Below are 13195 nucleotides of genomic sequence, written 5' to 3'. Positions count from 1 at the left end.
TGTGGATAGTATCTCTGACGGTGAGCTAGTTGTGAGGGAGTCTATCTCTACTGTATGCTCCCTTTGGTCGCATTGAGACTCTCATGGATCTTAGAGTTTTGAAAGATCTGAAGGATAAGTAGAGAATGAATGAGTACACTAATTATAGACATCAACAATAGATGTGGAATTGGTAGGACAAAATGCAGATGTAAGGGCTCTAAAAGATTCGTAGCTGCTTCGACAGGAAAAGTAGGAAGTGCAAAGTTTACATATTGTACCCATTCTACTCAGTCAAAGGGTCCAAATATATCCAAAGTACTATGGAATAGGATAGAACTTCAGAGAACAAATGGGAACCCTTATGCGTTTCAGGATGTGAACTCAGTAACGGTATTTTACTACTCTGAGCGTGATATTCCAGGTCACCTAAGGAAACCTCTTCTCATACGGGTTAAGAGGCCATATATTGATGTACGATGGTATGAGAATGTAGATAGTTATGCTAACAAAAGATGGAAAAGGATTGATGAATCAGATGAATATCCTCGAGGAGATAACTATACTAAGGATGGTCTAAAATTGATAAAGAAGTTAGAGGAACTTGCATGTAAGTTGTTTTTGTCTCATGGTGTAAGGATAGAATCAAATGATAACTACAAAATTGAGTGTCCAATCTGTAGTGATGGAAAAACAGTGCAAATACGTCTAGAGGATTATCTTAACGTTCCAGGATACAAAAAATATACTCATGATAAGAACGTCATCTCTGAAAGATCTATCCTTATCTATAATGGAAGGAAACTCACATTTCCAAAGAAGTCAAGGGTTGATACAACATATTATCTTCCCATTACAGTTGATCCGGACAATGGTAAAGGGATATCCGTCTATTATTGGAATAAAGATGATGGTAGAACAAATCCCCTTCTAATAGAATTTGAGACTCCATCAGGTTATTCGCGTTGGATTGAGAATATCAGCAGTAATGGAAAACATGAGAGGTGGAGAGCCTTGTCTTGGAAAGAGGAAAAACCTCCAGGTCTCAAAACTAGACTGGACCTATTAAGTTGCATATATAATAAAACTGTTCAGATTAACGTTGGTAAATTCGAAGGGTGTCATAAAAATCATCATCCTTTACATAAAAATAGATTCAATTACTCATACAAGAATGTTCCAGAGACATATCCACCCATTTACGTTCACACATACGAATCAACTAATGGACCATTTGTAATATCAGGGGTCACTTTTAATAGTCAATCACAAAATTTCCAGGTTAACCCCCTACTATTCAATGGAGTTATTCGATTTATGGCATATGTATCTCCTTGTGACAAGGAAAACCCATTCCTCATATGTGTGGAATCTACTGGAGCTGGAAGCCACAGTGAGTATAATTGGTATGAAAGAAAAGACAACAATGGTAATTGGAAGAAACATAGTTTTCCTGGGAGATCCCAGCTATCACCGGAAGAAGCTGGAACAGAAGCTGAGGGGTTTTTTGAAACTGTTCAAAGTACTCTTAAATTAAACGAGTGTTATGTGTCAACTCCTGATAATGGTATTCAACTTGATGTTAGACTAACCCTAAATGATGGACAACATCTTCTTCAATACACTGATACCTCAACAACTAATATGACTGTTCCAATATTCATTACTAAATCAAGAGAGGACCTCGTGCCAGGCTTCTTTAAGAACTCTCATAAACCAGCTACTAAAGATAGGAGGAAATTTTCTGTGAGTAAGTATTTAAAGAGTGAAGGTGAAATAGGAGGGGTTAGAAGAGCAGTTTCTGGTGTAGAAAACGTCTATGTATACTTTTGGGAAGGAAATACTATTAGGCCAATTATTATTAAAATTCAGGTATCTGGAGAAGATACCCCAAGATACTATAGCAAAGGTAACGGATCAAGGGATTCTTGGATGTATGATATGAATAGGAAAAAGAATATAATTAATTTACTCGATCATTGGAACTGTGAGAATAATAATGCAATTCCTATTGAGTTAACAATGCCTACTGACACAGAACGATTCAGGTCCAGTGTAAGTCCATCAAAATACTTAACAAATGGACTTGTAACTTCATCTGGATCGTCTTATATTCCACGAGGATCTAATGGGATATATAAAGTAGAAGGATATCAAATAAACGGGGATAAGAAAATTTCTAGGGTCACCTATAATAATAAGTCTACCAACATCATTCCTCCATATGGTTATGAAGGACCTACCTTGAACATTTATTACTGGAAGGATGATGGTAACAATGTACCGTTACTTGTTGAGTTCAAACCAAAGGATGTAAAGAAACCATCTATCTGGTACGAAAATCTCGGCAAAGATAATACGAAATGGAAACCGGTTTCTCCAACAGAGGCAGAAAAGTTTTATATAGATAAAGACAGAAAAAAGGAACTTACTGATGTCTTTACCAAGAGACTCCATGAAGTTAATTGTACGGTGAACCAAATAGTTCAGTTGGATATTTCACAACCACCTGGAAGATACTGCCATAGTTTGAGTTCATTACATAATAGGAGACTAAAGGTCAGTGAGAGTAGAATTAAGATTCCTAAATACACTCTTCATGAACATACCTCTGCAATTAATGGTAGGGATACTTTTGCAATTTCTTCTATAATAAACAAGGGTGTTGAACAGACGGGTGAATTCAAATTTCCTCTCAAAGATGTCAAGAAAGTCACAGTATACTTTCCAAATTGTAATATAACTATGCCTATTTTGATGCGCATTGAACAGGAAAAGAACCATGGAGGTTACAGGTGGCTCAAGAGAACATCCGCCACAGTTTGGAAAGAAGTTTCTGAATATTTTGAGAAGGTTAAAGATGAGCCAGAAAAAATTAGGAGCCTTCTAGATGATATAAAAAATGCCACACTAGTATGTAATAACTCTCCAGAAGTAGATCCACCTAGTCAGGGACAATCCACTCTCGTGGATGATGATGAGGTGGAGACTTGGACAACTATGTTCCAGGGTGCTGTAAAGGAAGATAAAGAAGAAAGTGAGGAATTCTTTGTGCAAGATGAAGATGAAGACGAAGAAATAAAAGAGAAAATGGACAAGAGTACATTTACTAATGATAGTTCCGGACCCACTGCCTACTCTTCAAACAATCTTCCCGGTGTTGGTAGCCCTGTAACTCTTTCCGTATCATATTCTAAACCTGGTGTTATTATTGACATAAAAGGGGGTAATGAAGAGTTGGCCGAAACTAATTACAGAATAGGAACTGGAGGATTCGTTGAGTTAGATAAAAAGGAGGACCCCAAGGGTTTTTATAGATACACGCATACTTCCTGTGATGAACCACCTTTCAAGGTTGAAGAAGTTAGACATGGAGCTAATGATATAGAAGATCATAAAGTAGATCTTGGGATAAACCATGATGAAAGTATTGAGTACTTATCTGTATGGTATTGGAAAAATGACTGTATAATGAAAAACCCTTTATTTATAGAAGTCCTAGATGGGAACGGAAACTACCATTATCATTTTAATAAAGGAGATGATATTCAATGGAGCCCATATAAGGAGCTCGACAAATTATTCACCGATGAAGAACTTGAGAGGGTACTGAATAGACTCAACTGCCAACATAATAGTGTTGTTCAAATAGACGTTACAAGAGTTTCTGGGGAATATTGCCATGATAGTATTGATCCTCAACTCCCTCATAAGAATAGTAAAATCAAAGTTACCAAGGTAGATGATAGAAAACTTGGAAACTATACTGCTTATGAACATGTTCCAAATCCGTCTGGAAAGTTTAACATATCTAGTTTAAAGAGAGGAGATACTCCTATAATATTCAGTGGTCTACAATTGTTCCCTCTTAAAGGTGCTCAAAAGGTTGTTGTTTACTTTTGCAGAAGTGAAGTTAATACCGGTAATACCGCAAAAATCCCCTCCTCATTCATCTACCAGATTCTCTTAACGGTAAGGATAAGTGGTTTCAGAAATCGAATGGTACAATCTTTGATGCAGTGAACGATTATACACTAGTAGAAGGAAATCATTCAAAGATAATTGAGATACTTGATGGACTACAAAGTCCCTGTAAACCTCCTGAAGTCACTATAAACATTTATAAGAGGTTTACTATTGGATTATCTACAGACTATTACGGTGGGAATAGTAACTTGATTAACGTACAATTTGGCCCAACTTCTGATACAATCAGTTTTACTGAATACACTCATAAGGTGCAAAGTAGGAATAGTTTTACCGTAAATGGGTTTAAGTATAATGGAGGAGAAGCTAAAACATTTTTTACTCCTACGAAATATGTAACCTCTGTATCAGTCTTCTACTGGTCTGCCCTCGAGATTTTTAGCAAGACTACTAGCAGACCTCTTCTTGTAAAAATTATCCAGAAAAAACCTGGTCTACCACCCGAGTACAAGTACTATGAGAATAAATGTGATCAAGATAATACTAAATGGGAAGAATGGATACCTTTTCCACCTACCAAGACAGTTTTTGAGAAAAAACTCCATCTTCTCAACTGCAGACTCAATAATGCAGTTGTTGTGGATATAAATCAACATGGTATCCCAGAAAGCTATGATGCATGCGATAATAATGATAAGACACATCTAGACAAGCCTCACGGTAAGAGAATACAAATTACCAAGAATCGTAGCGCCTCCCTTCAAAAATATACAGTATATACTCACACTCTGAATAGTAATGAAAAGTTCCACATAGTCAATTTTATTAATGGTACTCATCCTAGGGAAACTCTTAGTGGAATTTCTGCAACTACTGAAAGACCCATTCTAAATGTGACTGAAGTAAGAGTTTACAGATGTGGTTATAGGTCTCTCCTCATATGCTATAAAAAGAATACTTTGGAAGGAACATGTGAGTATCACTGGTATACAACAAATTACCTACCCCGTACGTACCGGATTGTTATATGTGCGTGATTAGTTCCTACACCCTTGTAGACACTACAGTTTCCTGTAGGTTTGGGGAATAATCAGGACAGGCCTTTATAAATAAGATTTTTCGATTGTATTTCGACCTGACCTTGATTGCTTGACCATTTGAGTTTATCCTCTTACTGAGGATTCCAGTAAATCTCCTAGAGAGACTTACTGGTTCTTCAACGATTACTATAAGCGCCATAGTTTTATTACCGCCTTGCTTTTTAAAAGTTATGTTTATCCCCCGTCTACACTGGGTAGTTTTACAAGTCGCCACCTGTTTATATAAGAAGAAGTTTTTTCGATTAAATTCAGGTCCACATTGCAATTCGTCCAGGGTTAACGCTAACCTTACGTCAGCTAGATTATAATAAAGTCTTCTAGTGCCAAGTATGTCATTGTTGAACTCTTTGTCGTCAGTTTGGAATGATGCACGGTAGGTTGTACCAGTTTGTTTAACGATTAATTTGGGTCCTATTCTTCCATTATCATCATGTTTTTGTTGCTTTTTAAGAGGCAATATGTTTCCCTGTTTACTCTCTGTATGATCGCAAGCTCGTACCCATTTAGAAAAGATTTTTTGATTAGATTCAGGTAGGCATTGCCCTTCAACGAGGGATAACGTAGACCTGTTGTCAGCTACATCACTTGTTGATATTAATGTTGGATTTGTGACACCTTTTATCGTTTCAGCTCGTGAAGTTGAGATTTCACTCGCTGCAGTTTGCATTCCGACGTTGTCGTCCCCTATTGTTTTATTCAGGTGTGATGACTTCCTCTGGAGGTTCCCTCGGCTTAACAACGAGCCTAAAGGAGACCTTTCCTCGGAAATCATTGTTTACGTTGCCGAATTTTGGATTTTAATGGTTACTCCCCGACCCTCTGGTCGTTTACGTGTCCTGAGTCCTTCTTTGGAGTCAGAATACAATATTCCTTTTAGAATTAACCATTTATCGATGCCTGTGCCGTTTAACTTTTTGGAATAACCGTGAAAATGGCCATTGCCGTTATCTCTATCGGAATGGACTTCCAATGCTTATTCATCGTAGTTAAAGAGCCTAAGATGATGTATTTTAGAGAATATATCTCTAAAATAAGAAATATCTAACAATCGATATTTTCACCAAAAGATTTCGACTCTAACAAGAGACTAAGGATCTTCATGGTGTAATGATAAAAGGAAGAGAATTCACTGGTATAAGAATAAGGGTACCGATACTAGTAAGGTTTGTGAATGGGAAAATGAGATATCTGAGTTATCCAACATTGATGATACCACTCAACATGAAAAGATACTAAAAGTACTCGATAAATTTGATACCGAATGTAGATTTATTGCTTCATCGAGTACTAAAGCTGATGGAAGTACTAGTACACCTGCTGCAGATACTTCTCGGACAATTACTTATACTCCACCAACTCCTAAATCTAGTCCTGAAACTACTACTCCTATTATTACTGCTCCTGAAGCTGCTCCTCTTACTGAACCTCGTGAATCTCAAAACTCTCCTTGGGATCTAACCACCATTCTTGGTGTCCTAACTGGAGTTGGTCTTGTATCTGGCTCTCTTACTGGGTTTGCTTACTGGATTTCCCAACGCTTTGCCGGAGATCCTTGGGTTAGACAAATTTAGGAGTCTATGGAGATACTCTAGATACTAGCTAAGGTACTGAGTAGTTTGTCTTAATTTGTTGGTTCGTTTTTGTTTCACGTTAGTTGTTTCTCTCCTTGTTGGATCACTGTCTAGTCCACAGTTTGTGAGGTTCCTACTGCATGCTCTCTGTCTACCCCGTCAATCTCCGTCTAGTTGCTCATACTCACCATCCCCCGGAACATGCCATTCGTCCTCATGCTTTGTGAGTAAATGGACTCATACACCACACGGAATAGACGATTAATGAGAATCTCGTCATGGCAACTCCCAAACTCAATGCTCGTCACAGTATTCCTTTCAGTCGACTAATCCCTCGTTCTCCGGGACTTGGTAGTCGTATCTACTCCGTAGGACACTCCTGCCTAGCTCCCTTTGGTTGTCCATTCAATGTTCGCTACGCTCCATTAGTTGGGCGCTTGCGCATGTCCTCGTCTGTCCTTCATTTTGCCACTTTTAGTCTGGTCTCCAACCACTCTAGAATATTTTTAAAATGAGGACGAGCATCCTGTTGTCTCTACTTTTCATTTTAAGGTTCGGGGAGGCTGGTTGGCCGTCTTGTCTTGGCGGGTGCATGCAGAGAGAGGAGGAGAACGAGGCGATCGCTTCCGGTCATTTAGGGCCACCGCCGGGCATTATTTCAGTAACTTTGGACCTTGAAAACCCAAACAGGTGCGAGATACATGTGCAGGAGAAGAAAAAGGGCAAAGTCAAGCAGAAGGACTACTTTCCAAGAAAGTGCTACAGAATAACTTCTGTAACTTGTGGAACTCAAGTACTCTGGAGGATTGGTGAAACGGAAGAGGAAAAGTGCCAGTTTGTAGAGAGATACATCAAGAAGAACACGGAAATCGTCACTTTAAACATCGCCAAAGGAAGGGAGTTTGAACCGCTCTGCTTCGAAAGAACAGCCTCTGGATGGATTTCCATGAATATTCGGCAGTTTTTCGATAAACTCGGAGGCTTAAGATGTGGTGATGATGATGAGCAACCCGACTGTAAGGGGGATGAAGGAATGCGAACGGAGTAATGGCGAATATACGCAGTATATGAGCCTGAGCGACTAACAGGAGCTCTTCCGTTTGGTAGGTGGAGTAATGGTCTATTATGAGATACTATGGATCGTCTTTCATCCAGTAGACTCTTTAGAGACTCATTCTACCAGCGGAGCTAGGAGACGACCTTAGGGAGTCTCTAGAAGAAGGGTGAATAGGGGACCAAAGGGAGTGTGAGCTTTGGCAGAGAAGTTGGAGTTTTAAACGCATGTGAATGGTTCTAGACTACTCACTCTTGTTGAGATGTCTCAGTGGTATTCTTACGAATAAAGACCCAAGTTACGGCTCTTGTAAGCGAGTTTATGAGCGTGAATGGTCACTCACTTCTCTTCTACATTTATAGCACTTTGTACTACTGGAAGAGTTTAAAGGATGGGTTCGATGAGAATGATTTCTCCTCTGCACATGGAGAATGAGTGCTGTAGGAACTCACTTCTTCATATAACGTTTAAGCATGGATAGTATGTAGTAATTTCTTCTTTTAATTGGTACATTGTTGGATATTACAAGTAGAAAACTCTGGAATGCCAGTAGTTTATATAATGTCTAGAGTTAAAGCCTATGAGTTATAAGCCGCAATTTTGTGCGTTTAAAGTTTAAGGAGTGTCCAGATCAGGGTCTCTAGTGGCTTCCAAGCTCTTCCAGAATTCTTCCATTCACTATCCGTTTAAATAACTGGTTAGTTGTTCTGACATTTATCCATCAACTGGATGTTTGCACACGTTTATATTCATAAGACCATCACCGCCATTGGAGCCCTCATTGGAGCTGTTTATCGGCTATTCATCGGTCATGAAATTGTCTTGGATGTTTAATTTGATGTATCTTGCAGAGTATTACCTGTATAAACATTTTAATATCTAAGAGTGTACAAAGCGCCCATAAATTAAGCGCCAGGATGAGAGTACTGTCTCGTTAAGCGGAGCCTTCTAGTCCATTCCTGGTGCTCCGACAGGCCTTTTATCGTCTTCATCTGCTCCAGTTGCTTCACTTCCACTGGAAGGGGAGTCTAGGCCACTTCCTGAATTGTCCCAACTACTTTGAGTTGAACTTCCAAATGACATCTGGCTACTGGTATCGGAGGAGACATTCTCTTCACTCGTCGATGCCTCAGTAGGCTTGGCACCAGTGCTCTCTTCAGGCTTAGTCTCATACTTTTCCTTCATTCCCTTTTCTTCATCATTCAACTTTGGTAGGGCTTCTAGAGTCTTTAGAACCTCTAGGGAAGCCTCCGTCTTTTCCAGAGCCTCCTTGACGACCTTCTCCTGGCTCTCTACGGATGGCAGTTCAGAATCCACGTGTTCTGGAAGAGACCCTAGTACGCTGCCTATATCACCGTCAGTATTTCCAGAAACACCTGATGCGACCCTTAGAGCTGCTTGAGCTGCCATGATAGCCTCCCTGGCTGCTTCTATTCTCTCCTTGCTCCTCTTGTCCTTTGTATCCTTGTAAAGTTGAGCATAATCTGACAGTGTCTTTTGAGCAGTTTCCAGGGTTGACTTAACATCCTCAAGACCCTTCTTTACCTTGTCTATGCCATCTGTAAACTCTTTGTCCTTACTCTCCAGATTACCAAAGTCTTCCTTATCCTTCTCTTCTTGGTTCATATCTGAGCGTTGCTTTACAGCTGGAGGGGCTGGAACCGGTCTTTCCTGTGCAGCTTTCCCCTTTTGCTCGGCTCCTTCATCCTCTGTTTTCTTTTGAAGCTCCTCTTGTTTTTGTAGTTGTTCCTGTTCTTCCTTTTTCTTTTTCTCCAGCAATTCCTCATAGTATGGGTCTAGAAACGGATTCTCTCCCATTTGCGTAGCTTGCCATTTTCGAAGAGCTTCCGATCGCCTCTTCTCCAGGGAGATGAACTCGTGAGGCAACGGTAACTCCTTGGATTCTGAAACCTTTTTCTTGACTGGAGCCTTTTCAGCCGGAGGAACAGGTTGGCCAGGTACCCTACTAGAGGTACCATTTACTGATGCTGTATATCCGCTAATAGCCTGAGAACCTGCGAGGTTGCCTGCAGGCTGCTTGTTCTTATCATCCTTCTTGTTCCATGGAACATCCCAACCATGACAAGTAGAAATTCCAAAGATGGAAACGAGATAGACGAATGCAGCGACCTTCATTTTGTTTCTGTAAAGTGAAGAAGAATAAAAATGTAAGGAATAATAGACATTCATCTGGGGTGTCAGGATGTTATTCCCGATAATAGGCACGCATTCCAGTCAACCGGATGGATTAACAGGTCTAAAATTGGAACATATGTCATTCTTATAACCCTCAAGTTTCTTGTTGTTGCTTTGGAGGAGTGAGACTTGTTCTTGTTGGGATTAGAAATGCCTGAGTGGGAGATTAGGCGACTTTTTAGTGGGAAGGTCATAATGTAAGAACATTCTTCCAGAGTTCTTGGCTCTATAAAACTTCCACGAAAGATGTAGACCGGTGATGGTAACATGATTGTCTAAATCTGTTTTCTCTCTCCTTGGTATATTTACTGTTTTGAATGCTCCATGCGTTTTAAGAGCCACTAGTAGCTCCTTAAGCTTCCAACTAGATAGATGCTGCCATCCTGTCTAATGCTCCCAAAGGAATAAGCATTGTACGAATAACAGCTCCATCTCGCAATTTAAGCCCATAATAGTTGTATCTTTCTCATATCATCCAGATAATTGTGTACGTGTTACAGGATAAGCTGTTCAGAAACCACTTCCTCTCCCAATGGTACCCTTATAAACCTCTGCATGTGAACAGAATATAAATAAACTATATCTACAATATAACGTACCATTAAATCGTATTTAAATCATTGCCAAGTTTAGGCATGTGTTTAACAAGAGATGAGAATCTCACAAAACAAACTGCATTAATTTGTAAAGTCTATACTACATTCTCCATAATTTGGGAGTCTTGAATGTCCAATCTTCCCAGCGTGAATATGATTTGGTATATTCTGCCTTTATAGACATTATAAAGATCTTATGTAGTTTCTATCCATTCCTTGTGATATAGATGAGATAGGGAGGGAAAATGCTATTTCTTCAACCCCTCAAACTTCTTGTTATATTCATCCTTACTGATATTCTCCCACTTTCCATCTTTAAATCCGTAATATAACAACTCAGAGCCATTGTTTGGATCCCTTATGAATGCATTAATGGTCTTCAGTTCTCCATTACCCAACCCAGCTATCAAAAGGAAGATTCTCTTATTCGATTCAGGAGCATTTGTCCAGAGCTCAGTTCCTCCAAAGGACATTTTTGTAGCATGAAAGCCAAATTTAGGGGCATAAAAACGGACTGGGACTCCATAAAGCTTGGTATCAAAGATTCTGCAGTTTGGAGTATCCTGGTTAATAGAGAGGTCAAGGGTAAAGTTCTCTACAGACTCTGGAGTTTTCCTCAGCTTAGAAAGCTCATTAGTGTAATCGTCTGTAGGCTTCCATGTACCATCTTTCTTTACAAATATAACCATTGGATGTCCATTGGTATTTTTAGTTAGTTGTGCAATTACAGGTTTGCCGTCGCTCAGACGAAGAGTTACAAATGCGCATGCGACATTATCTCCAGAAGTCTTCCATATGTCTAAAGAACCTTCCTTGATTGATGTTATTACGTTATCATCCTTTGGCATAATGAGTTTTGTAGGAATCCCATCATTGTTATAGTCAAAGGACTGGTAGTTTGTGGAATCTGGTTGGCCAATGTCAAGAACCAACCCGGAAGGTGGTGTAGTTGGAGTATTCTGTTTAGCTTTAGCATTTGCCTCTAACCTACCACCGAACCTTCCTCCTGGACATGATCCGGGGGCGATGGATGACCTGATCAGTAGAATCAGGCACAAATCCCCTAGAACGTTCATTTTCCAGGTTACCTTATAGAGATTGAGTTTACTAGTAGGAAGAAGAATCGACAGGATGCATGGGGTAAAAAGGAAGAGAATGGCCATGAATGGACCAGGAAGACTACATAAATTAGAGTATTTTGGGCAATAATGATTACACCAATATAAGAAAAAACTGTACCTTCAAGGAATGTCCTCAGGGTAACCTAGATGCCTTGTAATCCAATAGTATCAGACCAAGTAGATGGAAGGAAGAAGACTCTTGTTGGAAGAATAAATCAGTATGAGAAGGTATTAAAGAAAGGCATCAGAGTAGTAACAGTTGTATTGATCAGATTGGAGATTCTTTACTGGCCGATCAACATCTATATTCCTCTTATCACCAGTCATCTTCTGCCTCTCATTCAGGCAAATAGATGGAACCTTGGACAAGAGAGCTCCGTTCTACCAGAAACCGGAAGGATACGTGGCAGATACGACTATAAGCGTAGAGAATAGAGGACTATATTCACCAGTAGTGAGAGCCGAAAACATTCTATAGAGCGGCAAAAGATGCCACAATTGCTGGCCAAAATATCTTGGCTAGAGCAACTAAAGCTCCAGCCACTACAAGTCCTCCTAGTGTTCCTCCAACTGCATTTATGATGACCTGTTTTTGGGGATCTGCAGTGTTATCTTTCTGTGTCTTTAACTGGTTTAGTTGATCAGTAAGAGAAGAGCCATAAAGTTTACCAGTCTCTCCTTGTCTCCTAAGAATAGTCCAGCTATTTTGACTATTTTCTTGCCTGATATAATATTCATACTTGTCCTGACCACCGTTATTTTTCTCTAACTCAACCATTATAAGATTATCCAGGGAGTCAGGATCATCTCCCTGATAAAAAGCGGTTACACTATCAAGAGGTTCCTGAGAGGATATTCCAGTAAGTTGAGTACCATTATGGTTTATTATAGTAGCCTTGAACAGGCCACCTTTTAGAGAATGTTCAAATTTAGAATAGCCACCATCAACTGGAGCCGCTCTCACAGCTATATTTATACCAGTGGTACAGAGTCGAAATCTTTTGGTGAAAATATCGATTGTTAGATATTTCTTATTTTAGAGATATATTCTCTAAAATACATCATCTTATGCTCTTTAACTACGATGAATAAGCATTGGAAGTCCATTCCGATAGAGATAACGGCAATGCCTACCTGAATCTAATCAAAAAATCTTTTCTAAATGGGTACGAGCTTGCGATTATACAGAGAGTAAACAGGGAGACATATTGCCTCTTAAAAAGCAACAAAAACATGATGATAGTGGAAGAATAAGACCCAAACCAATCGTTAAACAAACTGGTATAACCTACCGTGCATCATTCCAAACTGACGACAAAGAGTTCAACAATGACATACTTGGCACTAGAAGACTTTATTATAATCTAGCTGACGTAAGGTTAGCGTTAACCCTGGACGAATTGCAATGTGGACCTGAATTTAATCGAAAAAACCTCTTATATAAACAGGTGGCGACTTGTAAAACTACCCAGATTATACGTGGGATAAACAAGCCTTCTGAAAGACAAGGTGGTAATAAAATAATGGCGCTTATAGTAATCGTTGAAGAACCAGTAAGTCTCTCTAGGAGATTTACTGGAATCCTCAGTAAGAGGATAAACTCAAATGGTCAAGCAATCAAGGTCAGGTCGAAATACAATCGAAAAATCTT

At 39.4% G+C, this 13195-nt stretch overlaps 6 protein-coding genes across 6 annotated transcripts; 2 read left to right on the top strand and 4 right to left on the bottom strand.

Moving 5' to 3' along the window:
- Window positions 1-129: 129 nt before the first annotated feature.
- BEWA_049150 (hypothetical protein) lies at window positions 130-4002 on the top strand (the record flags this gene model as incomplete). The annotated part of the gene is made up of 1 exon (XM_004831843.1): window positions 130-4002. One exon carries the CDS (start codon window positions 130-132, stop codon window positions 4000-4002), a length of 3873 nt encoding a protein of 1290 aa, XP_004831900.1.
- Window positions 4003-5180: 1178 nt separating this feature from the next.
- BEWA_049140 (hypothetical protein) lies at window positions 5181-6083 on the bottom strand (the record flags this gene model as incomplete). The annotated part of the gene is made up of 2 exons (XM_004831842.1): window positions 5294-6083; window positions 5181-5220 (listed from the first exon to the last, which is right to left on the bottom strand). The coding sequence occupies exons 1-2, from the start codon at window positions 5776-5778 to the stop codon at window positions 5181-5183; spliced, it is 525 nt and encodes a 174-aa protein (XP_004831899.1). The 5' UTR covers window positions 5779-6083.
- Window positions 6084-7088: 1005 nt separating this feature from the next.
- On the top strand, window positions 7089-7625 carry BEWA_049130 (signal peptide containing protein; the record flags this gene model as incomplete). The annotated part of the gene is made up of 1 exon (XM_004831841.1): window positions 7089-7625. The coding sequence occupies one exon, from the start codon at window positions 7089-7091 to the stop codon at window positions 7623-7625; it is 537 nt and encodes a 178-aa protein (XP_004831898.1).
- Window positions 7626-8552: 927 nt separating this feature from the next.
- BEWA_049120 (signal peptide containing protein) lies at window positions 8553-9767 on the bottom strand (the record flags this gene model as incomplete). The annotated part of the gene is made up of 1 exon (XM_004831840.1): window positions 8553-9767. One exon carries the CDS (start codon window positions 9765-9767, stop codon window positions 8580-8582), a length of 1188 nt encoding a protein of 395 aa, XP_004831897.1. The 3' UTR covers window positions 8553-8579.
- Window positions 9768-10451: 684 nt separating this feature from the next.
- On the bottom strand, window positions 10452-11554 carry BEWA_049110 (hypothetical protein). Its single transcript, XM_004831839.1, has one exon. The coding sequence runs from the start codon at window positions 11497-11499 to the stop codon at window positions 10672-10674; it is 828 nt and encodes a 275-aa protein (XP_004831896.1). The 5' UTR covers window positions 11500-11554; the 3' UTR covers window positions 10452-10671.
- Window positions 11555-12016: 462 nt separating this feature from the next.
- On the bottom strand, window positions 12017-12322 carry BEWA_049100 (hypothetical protein; the record flags this gene model as incomplete). Its single annotated transcript, XM_004831838.1, has 1 exon — window positions 12017-12322. The coding sequence occupies one exon, from the start codon at window positions 12320-12322 to the stop codon at window positions 12017-12019; it is 306 nt and encodes a 101-aa protein (XP_004831895.1).
- Between the last annotated feature and the right edge of the window lie 873 nt (window positions 12323-13195).

The sequence above is a fragment of the Theileria equi genome (genome assembly GCF_000342415.1).
Source record: "Theileria equi strain WA chromosome 4 map unlocalized gcontig_1105316255041, whole genome shotgun sequence".
Classification (NCBI taxonomy): Eukaryota; Apicomplexa; class Aconoidasida; order Piroplasmida; family Theileriidae; genus Theileria; species Theileria equi.
The sequence above is the reverse complement of the archived record's forward strand: the minus strand, read 5'-3'. Positions and strand labels throughout refer to the sequence as shown.